General features: G+C 35.2%; 1 protein-coding gene and 1 long non-coding RNA gene across 13 annotated transcripts in view; both read right to left on the reverse strand.

Annotated features, from left to right (window-relative positions):
* LOC135132413 (protein turtle) overlaps positions 1-19,982 on the reverse strand; it is a 257,464-nt gene that overhangs the window by 185,938 nt on the left and 51,544 nt on the right. For 9 of the 12 annotated variants that reach the window (XM_064060517.1, XM_064060531.1, XM_064060510.1 and 6 more), the window contains exon 1: positions 14,052-14,161. The exons of 2 other annotated variants lie outside the window; for them this stretch is intronic. In XM_064060517.1, the coding sequence (XP_063916587.1) occupies positions 14,052-14,072 (21 nt within the window). In that variant the 5' untranslated portion in view covers positions 14,073-14,161. Of the gene's footprint in view, positions 1-421; positions 631-14,051; positions 14,162-19,982 lie in introns of those variants that run through there. One more of the 12 variants, XM_064060565.1, reaches the window with a different exon arrangement.
* On the reverse strand, positions 16,891-18,204 carry LOC135122910 (uncharacterized). Its single transcript, XR_010279483.1, has 2 exons — positions 17,498-18,204; positions 16,891-17,444 (listed from the first exon to the last, which is right to left on the reverse strand). It is a non-coding gene; the product is annotated as an uncharacterized LOC135122910 (long non-coding RNA).

A 19,982-nucleotide genomic window follows, 5' to 3' on the forward strand; every position in this document is an offset into this window, starting at 1 on the left:
TTGAAATTAAAGTAGCTACTTAGTGTCTTATTCACCTAGTTTAAAAAGTTAAGGCATAAATAGGGAACTTTAAGATATTATTTTTCGTCATTAATTAATAAAATAACAGCGCAAAAATGGAAAAATGTTATAACATACTAGTTTGGGTCGCAATACTTTCGAAAAACGCACTCCATAATTTCTTCAACTAGTCTAAAAACAATCTTGGTTTTGAGTTTAAAATTTATTTTTATGGGAATTATAAGATTATACACTGGGAGAAGTTTAAGTATAATGCACTGTAAGCACATTACACATAATTTGGACCCGACACTGCTTGTAAATATATAAAAGTAAAAATAAATAGTTTGTATTAGTAAAAATTATTGTTTCTTTAAAAAACTGTTTTACTAAAAATAAATTACCCATGCGCAGAACACACCTTAAAGTAATTAAATATCCTTTGTTGGTTCACACATTTTTCTTTACTCTGCGTAAAATCAGCACTCGATTATAGTTAACAGTAAACATTTTACTAATTCACTTGTCACCATATTAAAATGAATGCACTCAAGTAACTTTATGTATAGCACATAGGTTAATTCTTAGTGTGATGCTACGGACACGAAAACAGTGGCGCGCGTCTATATCTCTGGGTAAATTGTGGCGAATGCGCCGATTCTCCTACGCCCTCCCAGTTTTGTCATATTGATCCGACAATCCAGGGTTTTTGGCGCGGGACAGTCAAACTAAACGTAAATTCTCGATATACGTCGAGTACATACGAGCTATATCAAGGGCATCGGTATTTTTTACCACCTTGGAATTAAATAAACGCACATAAAAACATGTAATGTGCAGCAGGTTACGCGTAAACATACGCTTCTATCGATATTTGATTACGATACTATTTTATTACTATCGTTATCCAGTCAAAGAAATAACACCGATAGACAAATATACTGTTTCTTCTTTCCAGCAAATCATTAGCTTCAGATTTAACAGTTTGCTTCAAATACTTATGTTTCTGATGAAGAGCTATTCATATGGAAAGGAGAATCGAATAGTTACTGTTGAACAGTTATTGATGAAAGTCATCAAGATTTCTACTTAAGTACATTGTATTTACATTATCACGTAGTATCTGAAATGTCACCACCCTAACGCTTACTCATTCCGCTGTTGATTAAATAATAACAAAAACAAACGGCAAAACGGGGTATCTAAGTATTAATGTATAAAAATAAACAAATGTGATCGTTGACTTCACAATCTGCTATATTTAATCATCCATCCAGGTTAAAATCAAATTGTAAATTAAAATAAATTCGCATTTCCTACAGACACATAAGACAGGGTAAGGTACAGTTCACTCCTAAATGTTCCACAACAGTAACTATTATCTGATCATTTTTTCCTTGAAATTTTTAACTTTTGTTTCAAAAGTAGTGGGGGCGCTAGAAATGCCCCCGCAAGTATATTGTATCCCATTGTTCATTCATTACAAATAGTTCAAGTAGCCCGTAATTCTTTCTGACCCTCCCCAACCAAATATATATTTTAATTTCTTGATTAAAATCCTAACCATTTTGATGCAAAAACCAACCGAAATGGTTAAATCGTAAATGTCTTGGGATGAGACTTAGGAATACTTGAAAAGTTGTAGGGACCTACTCCATGTTACCCTACTCGTATCCATATGAAAACTGTTTGTGATGTTTAATGAGAATATTTAAATGATTTGGATGCACGCAAGACAAAAATGAAAAATTCAAACAGTGCAGCCAGAATACAATTTTTTGCTTTCATGTAGTTGCTTGTCGAATGCTACCTATGACTTTAAACAAAGACTCGAATGACAAACCTAATAAAAGATATCCTGGAGAATGATGTTTTAATTTCGGAATAATGAAAAGTATTAAGTCTATCAACACTACTTTGTGCAGCTTTCCTAACTGTGCACTCGTTTCTTTTCTTTTTAACATAATTAATGAATGCTTACATACTTATTTTTTTTAAATGATACTTTGTGTGCACTTGAAGATAAAATTCAACTGCTTTGTTATTTAGTTCTAAACAATTTTAACCTATTATACATATATGCACCACTTTGTTGCATGACAGTTTGCCTTATTCAGGTAATTCCATAATCCCTCTGTTGCAGAACTTTTTGAGATTTTTCAGTAAAGAAGTTGCCCAAGTGATTTTTGATTAGCTACAAAAAAAGCGAAGGGTGGATGTGAATAAAAGTGACTGGTGTATTATTGAGTGAGTCCCGAATTTTACGTAATTCTAGGAGAAAGAAGTGGTTTCTCAAATAATCAAAATCAGAAATTTTGATTCTCAAGACCAAGGGTCATTGAGGGTACCCTCCAAAAATCGTTCTGTCGGTAAATATTTGCATTATGTTCCTTAAATCTGTATCTCCTTATCACCGTAACCTTATTCAAAAATTAGAAGTTATCACTATTAGTCAGCTATTCGTACAATAAGAAGATACGCTCAGTTATGATTTCTGACGACAGAAGTACACCACTTTAGACCAAGACCAAGGCATAGTTTTAAACGCTACAGCAGGTTTGAGGTTTATAGATTACGTCACAGCTGTGGGTTCAATTGGACCCTTGAACATTTTATTTGCATCTAAAATGGTAAACGATAGATACAGCTTATACAAAGTCACTAATGGAGGAAATACTGGCAATTATAAAACCATACAAATAAAGGAATGGGGTGTTGGGATAAGAAAATTAATCACTCCAGCCAAAAGGGTACCCTTACCGAATCCGTGCCCTTCAAAACCACATAACATTTGGGAAGAAAATATTAAAGTACCAAGCCTTATATTAACTTTTTGAGGGCCAGCTTACAGGGTGACAAATATCGACACATCATGAGTTTTTGGCGGCAAGTGTACATTACTATTCTGTCAGAAGACGAAATAGAATCCTAAAAAAATCCTACCTTTTAAACCACATCTTATCCAGAAGTTTCTAAATACAGACGTGTTTTTATAGGTTTTTCTCGAGGTACTAGGTAACAGCATTTGTTTAGGTCTTGATATTTTGTTTTTTTCTGACATATTTTCGGAGTCCTTTTTTCATAGGTATGGAAAATGCAGTAATTTTACAAAGAGCGATAATTTCCTTTCTCTGGAAGTAGGGCGTTAAGCCGTCTGAAATAGTTCAACGCTTGTATGGGGTATTCAAGGACTCCTTAGAATCTAAGGGCTGTATATTGTTGGGTCGATACATTCAAAACTGAAAGAACGTCTCTACAAGATTGTCCGCGCTGTGGATGCCCGATTACTGCTGTTAGATAGATAGATACGAGTAGATAGAAGCTTTATTGTTGTTACTTAAAAAAGTTTACAAACATTCAGAATAAAATTATATCCAATAAGTGTAATAAACAAAAATGACATTGTGTTAGTGAGATGTGAGCGTGGCGACCTATGTGTTTTCGCCCACTTGCCAAAAGATCGTACTTTCGCGCTATTTGGAGGAAACCAACCAGTGGACAGAAACAGCTACCTTCGGGACAAAAGCCCCGCCGGACGCTGAATTACACCTGTCTGCACTGGGGTTCCTCTAAATTTGCAAAGTGTTTAATCACACCGAAGACTAGACGACCCGTTGAGAAGTTGTAGACTGCAGTTTCGATCTTGCTGGATCTCATCAGTACAGCCCATCCCACCTAAGTAGTTGCTAAGGTTAAGCACATAAGCGAAACACAATGAATGCTAGACAACTCGATGGGATGGGCTTCCCAACGGATTGCCTAGCCTTCGGTGTGATTAAACACTTTGCAAAAATAACATTATAAAATAATAAATATAATTTCCATATTAACTAAAAGGTTCATTTTGTGTTTTAAGCCTAAATTCATCAATAGAATAGAATGCATTTTTAAGAAGAATTTCTTTGATAATATTTGTAAAATATGTTAACGATATAACCAATATAAATATCGCTGCTGTAGAAAAGTTAGTCCGTCACTAACTAAGACAAGCGAATACCTATTCGTGAAATATAGCTACAACTGTAGACATTGGATTGCGACAAGTTCATTAAAGTTTAGACAATCATTTAGGACTAAGCAAAGTCAGCTTGTTGGGTACCTCGGCTGTTGAGCCCGGAACAAAAATTGAACAGAGTTGTGATTTGCCAGCAACTTAAAAACTTGTTAGAGCAATATGGTGATAATTTTTGGCGACGAATAATAACAACCGATGAAACGTGGATTCGATACTTCAACCCAGAAACAAAAAATCAGTCTAAACAGTAGCGCAAACCTAAAGAAGGGCCTCCAATTACTCGTGCAGTTCCATCTTTCGGAAAGGTAATGATAACTGTTTTTTTGGAATTGCGATAGTATAATTCTTGTGAATTACCTGCTGAAAGAAACTATGTACAATCAATGCCGAGTATTATTCTAACTTGTTATCCGCCCAATGCTTTAATAAAAAAGTAAAACTGGTCATATAGCAAAAACCTTCTTCGAAGAAGGTCTTAAAAACATGGTAGCACGTTGGGACAAATGTGTCCTATTAATAAATGGGAACTATATTGAACAATTCCAATGCAGTACTGACGAAAATGAAGAAAGTAATAAAGTTATGGTACAAACTCCGAATGAAATACAATATTTTATTTTCAAACGATTAATATTTTTTTGAAATGATTATTTCCTGTCTCCTTGCCTCACTAAAAAAATTGCCTTGATTTGAGTTATCATGGTTACTATGGTGGACAACCACGATGATTTTCACATATTTATACTCCGGCGGAGTATAAGTAGTACTTATGCGAAGCTCAAACACGCTGCCATAGAAATGACACTTAAACCCCGGTAACAATGTCATATAAGTGTTAAATTATATGACGTTTGAATATAATAGATATTTATTTTCAAACAAGTTGTCGACCTTGAAATTTGCTTAAATTTTGAAGATAATATACAGTAAAAAAATGATCTAAAAATATCTGAAATACCTGTGACTATACCGGCTCTGTATTAAAACTAAAATAAATTGGTTGGATAGAAAACACTAAAATAACATCTGTTTAGTTAATTTATTGGTATTAATTTAATTTTAACAATTTTCGTTTTTTAGTCTGGACATTTAAATTTTTTATAAGGGTTTGAGCCTGCTTACTGCAAAAATTGCTAACAGTAGGCGAAATAAGCTTCTCTAAAATTATAGTACACACAATTTTTGAATGAGATTTGCACGAAAACATTGGATTACCGTACAGATAAGAAAATATAACATTATTTAAAATAAAAGACACATTTTGTGTTGGCAAACTTGGTAGAAGTTCAACAATAATTTCAACTATAAACTGTATTAAAGCGAAAAATGGTTTGTTTGGATAGATTAATCTTCCACGATCTTGATATAAATAAGTTCCAATAGAGGACTTTTTATCTGGGGATTAAAGTCTCTTAATGTTGAAAAACATAAATCGCAGTTCACAGATTTACTGGCTTTTTTAATTAAATAAATACGCACACAAGAAAGCTGTAGCTGCAGTTTCTACGCTGACAACTTCGTTACTTTCAGCACCATCAAAAAATCTAAATTTTTCCAGTTTCATTAATATAGAGTCATCCAGTGTATAAGGAATTCACGTTCAGTAGATGTAACTAGATCTGGTAACTTTTTTTTAAGCTGTGTAACTGCGGACATAATTGTTCTAGTGTATAATGTATAACTGGAATGTCAGAAAGTAGGTGAATCTTTTTCCTTCACTAGTTATTTTAAGAAGACAAGCTTTGATGTCATCATCATAGATCCACAATTTTACCATGGATCCGTTTTGGTATATCCATGTCTCATCCAAGAAAATGAAAAGTAAATCTTCACCACTACCACGCAATTGGAGATATCGCCTTAGAAATTTGATTCTGGCAGCTATAACGTGTTTAAAATGTGAAAAACTTCGCCTTCGGAAACCTAAATTTATACGTACATTACGTACAATTATTCTCAAAGCCGAGTGTTTTCCCTTACAAAACAATAACATGAAAAACCAAACCTAGAGTGGAACCAACAAAGCATGTAGGTATATAAATCTGCGCAGTCGTCTTTCTGATTCTGATTATAATATTAACGGCACCGGCGGCGTTGTATCGATATTATTTTAAAATTCGAAAAACACTCGACAACACCAGCGAACTTTGCGGAAAATATTTCTGCCACTAGTTTAACTGTTTCCCTTTTCCCCAAGCATTGTCTAATTTTCTCTGTAATTTTTTGAAAACCACGAAAGATTTCTTCTTTTTTTTCCTTTAAAATGGGCTTTCTCGTGACTACTTTTGTGGAAATTGTTACCATGCTGTATTTAAGGAGTTTCTTGAAACGAAGCGTGTTGAAATTAGAAAAAAATTAGAAAAACTTTGTTTTTTTGCACACGATTCAGATTTGATAATTGAATTAGAAAATTAGACAGTTGATGCCAATTTTTAATTTCTAGTGATCTTAAGATTGCAACTTAACAACAACAAAATTTCTGTCATCTACTTCTACCGAACGTGAATGCTTAATCCACTGAATTTTGGTCTGGGTGAGGAGTTACAAAACTAATGTAACTGCAATCAGAAGCAATATTACTTGAATTAACGTTTTTAATTATACCACTTTTCAAAATTTGGCGAAGTGCATGCCCGGCTGCTTTACAATCTGTAACATCGTTAGACCCACTTCTCAGCCGAACATTAGCAAACAAGGACTCTATCGCATCGGAACTAAATACTCTTGTCAAAACATAAAAAAAGTTTAGTTCACTTATCAAGTACTTGATGCAGAGATGTGTGCTCTTGCTTGTAAACAAAAATGCTTCGGCAGTCTCTTTTGTCAAACCCTGCATTCCCATCGCTTGCAACCTTTCTTGGATGCCTTTAATATACATAATGGAAATTCTTGGTCTAGCCATAATAAACGATCATCAGACGTGTCAGTGTATGGTGCAATATCACGGTCATGTTGTCGGACATGCTGACTTTTGTTACTTACACCATGAAGTTTGAAAAATTTGAACATTGTTTCCAAATATCACACTGTAGCCAAACGCTCTTTAAAATAAGAAACTCCATCATAACCATGCGTGGCCAGATATCTCAAGGATCCAGTTACTGAAGTTAAGAATATTTGAACAGCTAGACTAGCTACTTTCATTTTTTCCAAGTTACTTGGGGAAAGATGTTTTCTTGTTAAGTAACGAACAGGCGTTACAACTAGGTTTCCTTGAATTTCAGCAACAGTTAGCTGAAATAATTCCGTCTTTAGAAGCCATATCTGGTCTAAAAATATGTTTCTGGCATTTTTAATTAGGTGGCAGTAATCAAAACTGAAAAAAAGAGTTTTAAGCCAACACTGAAAGGATGTGGAATGCAAGTTTGAAGGCCATTCCCAAAAATGTTTAAAGAGCGCTACATTATTTTTGTAATTGTCTCCAACAATTCGTACAACCATAAATTGGCATTCTGCAAGTAATTGTAACACTTCAAGTGCCAGCTTGTGCAAGTCCTTGCTGCTCAATTTTTTATGGAAATAGTAGCTCACTGGGATTACATACTTTGTTGAAATGCCATGAATTATAAAACAGAGTAATTGATTTGCTATAAATGTTTTTTTAGTAATAGTATTAACTTTAGGAAGCGTTTCCAATCCAAAAATTCGATATTCTGCCTTTGAATATCTGATGCTTTCTTTCACGGCCATATCATCCACAATTAAAGAACATACGCGTTCCGAAATGTTCACATGTTTAATTTCGCTTGTCAATCGTTCCTTTATTAAATGTTTATTTTCAGAACCAAAATATTTTCGTAATGTTGTCTTACATGGGAGTTTCAGGAAGTCATTTCTTGGAAATTCGTGACCCCTTGGTGAACAAAATCTCCAGGCAATGCAATAACAAATTGTCGTTTCAGACCATTTTGGTTTTATGTATTAAAAATATTCATTTTAAATAAGTAAATTATGTAAATAAACCATAAAAGCACAAAAACCTTGTCTTAACACAAATTATATTTCAATAAATTTTCAGTAGCGAGTTATCGATATACTTAACTGTATTTACATCATAAAATGTGAAAGAAAATGTCTTATTTTTGAGTTTATGCGGCATATGTTGCCCGTTTTTTAAGACATATATGAATGCATGTGTTTTGTCTTTAGTATATATCTGCCCGTCTCTAGTCCAATAAATTTTCTAAAAAAATATAGTAAGTTTTGAGAAAAAGCATTTAAAACCATTTTCCTTTGTATTATTAGTAACAAAAGCGAGCTCACGAAAGCGTAAAAAAAATTTCCAATGTGTTATCTACATTTATTTTACTTCATGCTGGTCAAATTTGACGTTTTACTGGAGTCCGGTTGCTAACGATGTCAGAAAAAGTGACTCGATTTGAACTTTTTCTCAAAATAGTAATTATTTTATCGAATAAAAAAATATGTTGACAGGATGAAATAAAATCCATAACGACATACGTCCGGTAGCTCTTTTCGCAGTACTCGTTTCGAAATTAAAGACTCGGCTCCCTACTGTCGCCTCATTCTGAAACATCTCTCTCGTATAAAATTTGAGTTACCGGACCGTATTTATAATAATGTTAATTACTATTTATGTTTTCGTTACCAGTAACAAGTATTTAAAATAACAAGTAATAATTTGTTTGTATTATTTGTTCATTATAATAATCCCATGTATTTACCAGAAACTTTTAAGCGAAATAAAATCTAATTGACTAGAAATAACGGCAAAGTTGTGTTAGACTCATCTGGCAACGTTGTAAATTATCTACATGCTTACTATGAGATTTTTACAATTTTTTTTCGTCGCCCTTTATGGAGTGGTAGATTTACCCACTGTATTGTTGTTGTTATATGGGTTGCATATGCGCGTGATTGGGGTCCAAGCTATTCGCCAGCGGTTGACGACCCTTATTTAGGGTCTCTAGACGACCAAATGTTGGTGAGGCATCTCTTGTTCGTCGGCCGTCGGCCTGTTCGCTCCAAACAATAGCATGGGTCTATCTGTATGTATTTAATCAATGCCGGATCTAACCGAAGTTCACCGTGAACACAACAAGCGTATACGAAAGGAATTTAAGGATCGTGTTGATAATGGTGAAACAAATGTGAGTCTAAAATACAAACATAATTTAGTAAGTATAGTAAACCAAAAAAATTTTCAGGGTTTATCAAAAAAGTCATTAACTTTTATTATCAAAATGCGGGTGGGTTTCGAAATAGGATTAATGATTTTGCTTTAAAGGTTATCTCTTACGTTTATGACGTTATTATTATTAGTGAGACTTGGTTGTGTGATAAAATTTCAAATGAAGAATTATTGTGGAATTATAATAGTTATCGTTGTGATCGAAATGTGAATACTAGTATGAAAATTCGTGGTGGCGGAGCTGATTCCTGTGAACAAATAATTCAATTCATCATGTATTTTGTAGGGTTCTAATGTTGAAAGTGTACCTATACTATATATGTTAGGTTAAATATTGTTAACAATACTAACTGAATTATTGGATCAGTTTATATTCCACTTTCGTCGGATATTGATATTTACAACAATCAGTGTACTTATTGAGAAACCTTTTCGTACAGTTTTCTGATCATCAGTATGTTATTGCTGGATATTTTAATTTTCCTCAACTTAATTGGCATAACGCTAATTTGAATGCTGGTCTTGGTGGTCAATCTCGTGACTGTTTCGAAATAATGAATGCAGCTTATTGAGCTTATTATTTTTTTAATTTGAGTCGAATGAATCATATTCCAAATAATAGGAATATTTGTTTGGATCTTGTATTTTCCAATACTGATGGTTTGCATATTGGTACTGCAGAAAATCCTATTTTTAAGGATCTGTTCATCATATTCCATATTGCTGGTCTCTTGATTATTTGAATCATGTTAAAAGAATTACATCTGAATCTTTAGGCTATGATTTTTCAAATGCTAATTATCAATTATTGCTTAATGATTTTTATGCTTCTATCAATTAGGAGAATCTTTTCAATAGCCTTAGATTAGATGAGAAAGTCTCGAATTTTTATGTTATTTGTATGGGCATGGATTTGTATATTCCGAAGAAACGTATTTAAGTTAATAGATCTTCCTTTCCTAGATTGTTCAATAGAGATTTGAAAAATGTATGTCGTAAAAAAAGAAATTGATGTAAAAAAAGAAGCTTATGTAGCTTACACACAATCTGGTAGATTTGAGGATTACCAGTATTTCAAATCTTTACGTGGTCGCTGCAAAGAACTTAAAGTCTTTTAATGTATACGTTGGGAATGTTAGCAATAGTATAGTGGGATTCATGTATCTTTTTACACACGTGACCAAAAGCTAACGTCCGAACTAACAACTGTTACTTTGTAGTAATTAGTCGAAAAGATGACAATGTTCATAACGCCAACATGACACAAGTCATGTATAGGCTCTAGCAGGTCTTTTGGTTTCGGTGCTTTCCGATTGGGCCGTGATTTTGTTGGACGGGGAAGCACGCCGAGTCTTTCTTTTCGAGTTTTAATCTTTGAAACCGTTCGGCGAGTAACGCCTAGAGCATCTGCAACTCGCTAAAAATTTGAGCGAAATTATTAACCATGAACCTTCAAGTGGTTTTTACTCACTTGTTCTGTACCATTTAATGAGATTAAAGGACCACCGTTTTCCTTCTCAAGAGCAAAATTCTCTATAAAGTTGGACACCACGTCCTGGGCACAGGAACTCAAAGGTTTGTCTGCCATGTTGTAGACCAAACACGAACAAGAAATAAGATAACAAAACATAAAAAATTGGACAACGAAACAAGAATCCTAACAACCAACGAACTTTACGAAGAACTGAATAGAAAACTTGAATAGAACAACGAAAAACTGCGATTAACCATTCTGAGTAAAACTAAAAATGACAGTGATGTTTGATGAAAAATCGATGAATTTTCGCTCGTCTTATAGTTATCTATGGTTTTCTACAATTGTTGTAGCGTTTTATTTTGTCGTGTTAACTTTTCTAATTTTAATATTAGCATTCATTTTTATTGCTTTCTTGTATGCCTCTAAAGTATATTTTTAGAAAGACTCTACTTGACATTCTTTATCCGACTGTGAATTAATTTTTAATTAATTTGTTTTACTGAAATTTTAATGTTTTTTTTTCCTCAATAATTATTATTCCTGAATGTTGGAAAGAATCTTTATTCATATTTCTGGATTTCTTTTGTAGGCCAGATTTGTGAACTTCTAACATTTGACTTTAGAAATTTAAAGATTTAAATACGGTCCGAAATACATTTAAACAATTTACAGCATAAGGGTCAGTCTCATTTCTTGTAAATACGCACCTCGATTGTTATTGTTATTACTCTTAGGCTAAAATATACTTTCGATTAGTAGGTACTACATGTATGATACTATTGTAAATAATTAAAAATGGTAGCATAAATAGTGTAGGAATTCTTCCATATTAAAGACATCGTTTTCCTGAATTTGTATATTTGAAACACTTTGTTGCTCAAAGTGTGAAGTACAAACAACCATTCTGCCATTGCCTTTGGAGTTGAGAACGATCAAACCAAGAGGCAACGATATATGCTATATGCTGTATGAAATTTAACTTTAAGTGAAATGTAATTCCTAATTTTTTTATATGGTGTAACCTTTCCACAACATTACTAGCTATGGAATAATCAAAATCGACAGTATTTTGCTTTCCTGAGTAAGTCATGACATAACACTTACTATAATTTGGTGGAAGATTATTATTTATAGATCAGTCGGTCAATGTATCCACATTACATTGAAGATTAAGGCAGTCACTTAGATTTCGAATTTGAAGGAAGATTTTTGGCTCACCAGCATAAATTAGACAATTCGCAGTTAAATATAAAGTTATGTCATTAATAAACATCCTAAACAACAGAGGCCCAAGAACCGAGCCCTCGGGCACACCTGAAAGTTGTTCATATCATTTAGATCGATAACCATTCGAAGAGAGTTCTACCCAAGAGGTAAGAATTTATTAAAGTTATCAAATGATCTGTGAAACCAAAATTCTTTAGTTTAATCAACATAATGCGTCTAACACCTCCGATAAATATTGCGTCTTCACCACCAAATTAGTCACCGTTGACCTACCCTTCACAAAACCATGCTGACTATCTGTAATCATATTCGAAACATGTGGATTTATAAATAAGAGTAATCCTCGACTGCTGCTACACATCAGGAAATACGCAAAATTATGTTAAATATAATATTGTCACCGGTTTTGCCAAAATTGTCGCACAATCTTTCCCTAAAAAAGGTGGTATTAGATCCGGTTCAACTGCCATAGCTGCTTTCAATTTACGGATAGCTTCGAATACAACTTCTTTATCAAATTTATGAATATTGAAGTACCTAGTCGACATTTATATCAGTTGAACAGTTGTAATCATAAGTTTGATTAGAATTAGAGGTTTTAAAATCTGTTCTAAAGAAATATAGTGCCTTCCACAATGTTATGAGGATTGTTCAAAGCATTTTCTTTATAAGACGTCGTCGCAGGAACAGATGAAAAGTTGTTCTTGGCCTTGATAAATTACGTATGTACATATCAAATAAGCATCTTTAACAAGTTTTTATGTGCAATCTCAGTGCTTTGAATTTTTCAAAAGCAATTACACAGTTTGTTTTCTTAAACCATTTAACTTACATAAATTTGTATTTTTGTTTGATCAGATTAACTTATATTTCCAGCAGGTTTTTTTAGCATCATGTACATTAAAAATTTTCCGTGAAGTTTAACACATAAGGAGTGAAATCATTTATTGCAAACACCTGCACAGCCTGTTAAACCCTCTTTTTTGAAGATTTACACTTGATGCACTGCGGCATTGCACTAATCTGTAAGGTCATACTTAATGATCAACATACGAAAATACACGACAGCAGTAAAGATTGTATTTACCAGTGTACTATTAGCAGTAACGCTGAGTTCCCACGTTTAACTATATTAAAGATTTACGAAACAAACGCTATTAAATATGATGCTATGATTACATTACTACCTCTCGGATAACGGTTAATTTGTATACACAAATACAGGGTTTCTATAAATGATTATAGGGTCGCAGTAGGTCATGTAAACGTGCCGCCTCTCCGATTTAATTTTACGGAGATCCGTACTAAATGCTCAAGGACGCATGACAAAGATCACACATGGACAACACACATGTGTATAACTGGTTGCCTAAACGGTTCACGGTTAAAAATAAAACAAAGTCATTACGATAAAAAGAAACAAATTTATTGCAGTTAAACATCACAGTAAATGTTGAAATTGTTCAGAATTATGTTTAAGGCACATGTTCACTCTCTTTTTAATTTCAAAAATGTTCTGTAACATCCTTTCGTCAATACTTTGGACCTGTTGTTCAATTGTTCAATTCTGCTCAAGTCGTCTCAAATCATCAACAATTGTCCCAGATGACGTCTTCCACGAGATTTATTTTTGTTGACACTGCCAGTTCGAACAAATCTGTTGATTACATCTCTAATGTGAGCCTCTAACGATATTTCTTGAATTATTAAATCACGGTATTTGGCCAGATATTCTTGCTTACAAGCTGTTACAGATACACCTACTCTTCGTTTTCGAAATCCTATTGCGATATCAAAACATAACGATGAAAGTGTCTTGTTCAACAGGATAAACCATTTTCATAGTCTTCGCTTCGTAGCACAAACACAAAATTTTCGTACGCAACCACCAAGAGTTCTGAAAATGATTGTTTTGTTGTTTTTAGCTTCGATCAATGAGAATTACTGTAAATCGCACTTGAAAAACATTAAAATAATAAAAACGACGACTTTAAATGACAGGTTACAAATGACATTAGACATTAATGTGACAAGTGAGAACTGTCATAATGATGCATAATCGCGGGCATAATTTCAGCGAGGCGGGATTTTTGAAATCCATGGCCAACTACGCCCTTAGAATCATTTATAAAAGCCCTGTATAACAAAAATGACTTTTAAATATTCAGCATAGAACTCACAAGAAACGCCAGAGCGAACATCGACACACCAGGAAACTTTTATGAGACGGGAACGGCGATACGGTATGACACCAACTCTGACTGACGAATTAAATGATAAGTATTTGAATGAATCTTCGCTCGTTCTTCTTCTTTATGTACTGAGATTTGACCTCTTTTGGCAAAGATAAGCTGTACATGGGCTGATGTAGTAATAGCTTGCGTCAGAACAGGTCAATCGAAGGTCGAGGGTTGATACCGAGTAAAATCATATACCTTTTTGTCGTTTGAACGAACACACTTTGCATCAATTCTAACGAAATGTCAATTTTTACATGGTAGTATCTGACACTAGGTCCATGTTGTTACACGAAACAGATGACTATGTTTTACTTTTTTTTTAATGGTATTGTAAGCGGAAATTTTAGTGCAGGTCTTTAAGGCGACAAAACCAATCAGATTTAATAATTAACCCCCACTTAAGACACATATCTCAGATGCAAAGGGTGCATTTTGAGGGCAGTTAGACCGAGTTAGTCAGAGTCCGTGAGAGTGTGTAAAATAGCGGTGGGCGTGAAGGCCCAGCTGTGTGGTGACAGGGCCGGACTCGGGTTGAGTGTTAAGAGCAAAGAGTTGGGCGTTAAGGTGTTGATAAGAGAAGGTGGCAGGTTAGGGTGAACCTGGGGCCACGAGAGTAGTGTGAACGCGTAAAATTTCCGGCAGATACCATGGTATGTACCTGAGCACCGAAGGCGTACTCAGGTGGAGCGCTTTTGGCTTTGGCTTTGGAATGCAACAGAGAATACGTTTGCTGGTTAGGTTGTGAGATTAACCCGGTTTCTGGAGGAAACATAGTGACGTATGGACGTGAAGGTGTCCTCTCCACTTTGGTCAAGACAGCGCTCCTTCTGAAGGGGCTGTGGGCGGGCAGTACATCCCAAACTGTACGGCTAGGGCGATTTCAGATAACTCGACAACATCACCAGAAGATTGCGCGCTGAAGATGACGCCGTGAGTTGGAATCGCTGATCTACAAGGAGTGGGCTAGGGGGTGGAGACCCCCCGGTGAATGACCCCATTCTTAATCATTAGCGACGGATAAGTCAGGTGTGTCTGTTTTCATATTCGTGATTGGGGCCGAATTGTCGCGGGGCCGGACCTGTACTAGAGCGTCACATGTAAGGGGTGAGTGAATCTGTAGTTTGCAATTGGCTGTAGCCGTTTGACCGTCATTGATAATGAATATTTGTTGATAATTTGCGCTAAAGACGCTATCTGGCCAGGAATCGTCTTACAGTATGAACTATCAAGGATGGTTTTGAAATTCTATTTCTCCTTGCGGCTTGTTTTTTTTTTGAGTAGAGCTTCTGTTGAATAACCTGTATAATGCATTACTTTGCGGATCTATGTAGATTCAAAATTCTATTTTTAATAAATATGTAAACATAGCAAGCATGTCTAAAAGTTTGTCAGTTTTGACATTAAGATCATAAAAGACTCAAAGAAGTGAAATACTAACGGAAAAGATGTTTTAATAAAAACGAAGCAAATCATTTAAGAAGATATTCAAAATGCTGTCCACCACTTTCGCATGCCTCAATGCGGTTCCAAAAAGATCTTCTGACTCTCATAAGCATCGCTGGCGTTAGAGATCTACAAGCGAGAGTTGTTCTATATTCCAGATCTTCTCTACTGTTGATATATGTTCGGTAGACAAGATCATTGATCAGTCCCCATAAAAAGTAATCTAGTGGAGTTCTATTAGATGTTCTAGGGGGCCAAGGATTAATTGAACCCATACCTATCCATTTATTTGCATATTCCGCTTCTAAATAGTGTCTCACGTCTCTGTGAAAATGGTGGGGTGCGACATCTTGTTGAAGCCACATATTTTGTCTTCTTTGTAGATTTACCTCCTCCAACAACATTGGAAGAATGTTCCTCAGAAAATTTAAATACACTTGACCATTTAATCTTTCGCGAAAATAGTATGGTCCTATCATTTTGTTCCCACACGAGGCATTTGTAAAATAAACTCTTATAAAGTGTCCTTCACGAATCCAGCTGGAGTTATTCTGGGCATAGTAGTGATAATTATGTTATTTACACCCCCCTTGTTGCTAAAAAATGCCTCATCACTGACATTTTTCAACAAATTTTGATCTAAAATGGTTTGTTGCCGAACAAATCGACAAAAGTTAAGTCTTTTAGGGTAGTCTGTCTCTTTAAGCCCTTGGACCACGGTGATATGATCAGGATGAAACTTATTTTCTTGGCAATTCTGTAAACGGAAGACTGGCTAATGCCTACTCTTCTTGCCAAATCGCGTTGTCCCACATGGGGTTCCTCCTCAAGAATTTAAACGACTTCTAGTTCGTATTCCTCACCAAGAGGTACCATTTCCTTTGATAACTTAATAGGAGGCCAATTAGCTCTCAACTGATTCTCCAATCTTTTAAAAATCGTGTCTAAAGGCACTATTCTTTCGGGGTATCGTTGAGCATAAACACGTGCTGCGATGGATGCATTCTTCAGACTTCTGACAATTTCCATACACTCAAATCTTATCTTATGTTCTCATTTGAATTTTGCATTATTTTTTTTGAGGGTATAAACCGTCCGTTATTCATGGATTACTGTGTGGGAGTGGAAAAATAATTTTTTTCGCCAGCCGTCTTAAAAGATGTCACTTTTAACGTCAATTTTGGACGGAAAACTTGACGTTTTTGTGAGAGTAAAAAAAAGTTGCGTTACTAAAGTAACAACGTCATTTTTGCCTTTTTAATCCTAGCATTAATTTTTTTTTTTCATCCTAGCCTTAAAAAGTTTTCAATTGTTTTATTTTGAGAATGAAATGCTATTAATATTTTCCAATTTTATTATTAACTTACATTGTTATTAATTATTTAAATTTTAAAATTAATATTGAATGTACAATAAGAACAACTGCGATTGATTTGGATTAAAGATTTTCCGTCACTATTATCATTTTTCATGCGGTCAGTAATAATATTTTGCGCTAACACTTCTACCGCTCCTGCTGTCTGGTTGGTCACAGTGTCAAAATTCAGGTTTACTGCTCCCACATTCCTACTTATTCCGTCTTCACGTGTGATCATTCTATTCGTAGTTCCACTACTTGTACCTGATTCTTCTAGGTTTACTTCGCTCACATTCCTATTCGTTGCGTCTTCATGTATTTTACTTGTGGTTTCACTACTTGTACCTGGTTCTTCCAAACGAAAAAAATTTCAAATACTTTTCCCCCATAACCGTAAATGATCTGGGTTTTTTCGTTTTGGTATCAGGAATTTTTACCAATAAACCTGCTTTAATATTTTCAATATCTTCAGTTTTTATTTGTAATAGTTCGTGACACCGACAAGCTCCGCTAACGCCAAAGATTACAACAATCTGAAAAAAATTCGTAAAATAAATATAAGCTCTTCATTAGGTTATAAACATACTTTCATCATCAGGAATTTGAAATCCGGAGCCGTGTCTAAGAAAACTTCTATTTGTTCATTAGTTAAAACCCTTGATTTCTTTGGAACGTATCCTTCTCCTTGTTTCTTTATAAACGCTTTTAATTTTGAATACTTTCCGATTTCTATGCCATTTTTTATATTTAAAGTTGCTTTCACCATAGAATAGTGCGACCACAGTGTGGATGACTTCATTTTTGTAGCCAATTCGGAAAAATATACCAATAGGACGTTCTCAGAATAAGTTTGAATCTTTTTCCCTTCGCACCATTTGATGAAGCGGGTATACGCGCACTCATACACTTCGCGCGATTTTGTTGGTAACAAGTTCAGTACCACGTTTTGTGCTTCTTCTAGCACATCGGGAGGTAACTCTTCTTCAGGATTCATTATTAACACTGCAAACGTTTTCACAAAACAATGGTATGTAAGCAAACAAAAAAAGCCTTGACGACGTGGATACCAGACTACTTTGCAGATTGATTCATTTCTGCTCGATATTATTGTTATCAATATTTTGTATTTTTGAGATTTACTTTTTGGCTGGCGAAAAAGTAGTATGTTTCATTCGGATTAAAAGTCAGTTTTTGACTCGCAATTTTGCATCCGCTCGGCTTCGCTTCGCTCCGCCTCGCAAATGCAAAATTTGCTCGTCGCAAAAAATGGCACTTTTAATCCTAATAAAACAATCTACTATTTTGTGTACTCATTAGAAAAGCATACTTTTATTTTATCGAAAACAATAAAGAAAAGTAGCAATTTTCCAGTTAGCAACCACAATATCATTTATTTCAGAACTTTATTTTTCATAAACAAAATTGAAAATACAATTAGTGACATTAGAAAACGTAATGCCAGAGGAAATTGGCATCTGTAAATCTCTGCAATTATTATTTACGTTTGAAATTGTAATTCTAGAAGATGATGGCAAGTGAGAGACGAAAACTTTTGTAACAGAAATTTGTTGAGTATTATGTTTAGATTGAAAATTGTTTTAAGGTCTCCACTTTATTTTCGATACTTTCATCTACATATGCTTGGCCAACTGTATTTGACCGGCAGCCGCCATGTCTCTTTAAGGTATTAATACTTGTTCCATTACTAGTCAAAAACGTAGCGCTTGTTCTCGTCAGACAATGTCCCATGTACCTAACAGGGTCTGGTTACTTTAAATATCCAGCGATTTTTCTAGAACTACTGTAGAACGTATTTGTTCCTACGGGTTGAATGGTGCACTTTCCATTTCTATAACACACAAAAAAGCTTTGATGAGGAACGTTCTTTGGTTGAAGCCCTACGTATCTTCTGTACAATTTAACACCATCTATGGGATCAGCTCCTGATGTAATAGTAAATACACGTTTCTTGTTTGCCTTTGTACCATTTAATGTGACGGCTAAAACTGAACCATTATCTTGAATGTCGCCTACTGGTAAAATGTATAATTCGTCTCCTCTACAGGCGCCACTTAAACCAAACACCAGCACAATCATAAATAAGAAGGTCTCATAGGGAGCGGCGGTTAAAAATTTTGTTACATTCTCAAATGATAAAACTTTGGATTGGAGCGTAAGCGAAGGAAGCATTGTAATCGAGTCCGTCGACCGACTCTCTACTTTTACGTTTTCCCGACTTTTCATGACCCCTACAGTACGAAGAAATAGGTCTCCCGTTGTCACGGTGTCATTTCGGCGAGGGCTAATTGCTCGAATTTTTGTTATTTTGACGCTGAGTATGTCCGCAACACACAGTATGGAATTGTCGCGAAGGGTTGTCACCTTCCATCTCTGCACATGGACGCCACCATTAACTAATAGCTTGGTGTGACGTTTGGAAACGGAACTGCAGGAGGGGGAATATTTGAATAGACCATCGTTTCCCTGAAGGGTTTTGAGGTAGCGATTTTCCCGCGGGCCCATACCACCAGCAAATTCGCCACACTTTCTTGCAAGGAGGAAGAATTCCATTTCCATCTTGGGATTATTCTCGTTTTGGTGCTAGAGGGACAGATTCGTGGAAAAGGCTGCGTGAATTTTTCTGAGGGTCTTGTGTTACTTCGTATACGCGGATTTATCCCTGGAATTAGTAGACGGTGCCACAGTTTTGGGTGGCCCACTGCAAAGCCGGATTAAGAGCATTTTCACGCAATCTCCGCATTAAGAGGACATCACCATCGACTTCCTGTAAACCTTCCTGTGGGATTATTTTGCTCTGCTGTTCGCTCGTCTTGCTTCTTCATTCATCACGCCATATCCCCTGGGATTCGCCACGGTACGTGCAGGGAATAACACCGTCATCAGGAGCAGGATTCTTCCCGGTAGCCACCTTTTAGGGAACAGCTCCCCAAGAAACTCTTCAGGCCATCAGCTCAGATCGTGTGTTTTTTTCTTTTTGCGCATTTGGCGAAGGTAGTTTTTTTACGTCGCTTATCGTGAGACTCTCGTGGTGTTTTGTCAGTTAAACCTTT

This window comes from Zophobas morio, unplaced genomic scaffold (assembly GCF_036711695.1).
Source record: "Zophobas morio isolate AGI-343-1 ecotype UQ-CSIRO unplaced genomic scaffold, CSIRO_AGI_Zmor_V1 ptg000002l, whole genome shotgun sequence".
In the NCBI taxonomy this organism is placed as follows: domain Eukaryota; kingdom Metazoa; phylum Arthropoda; class Insecta; order Coleoptera; family Tenebrionidae; genus Zophobas; species Zophobas morio.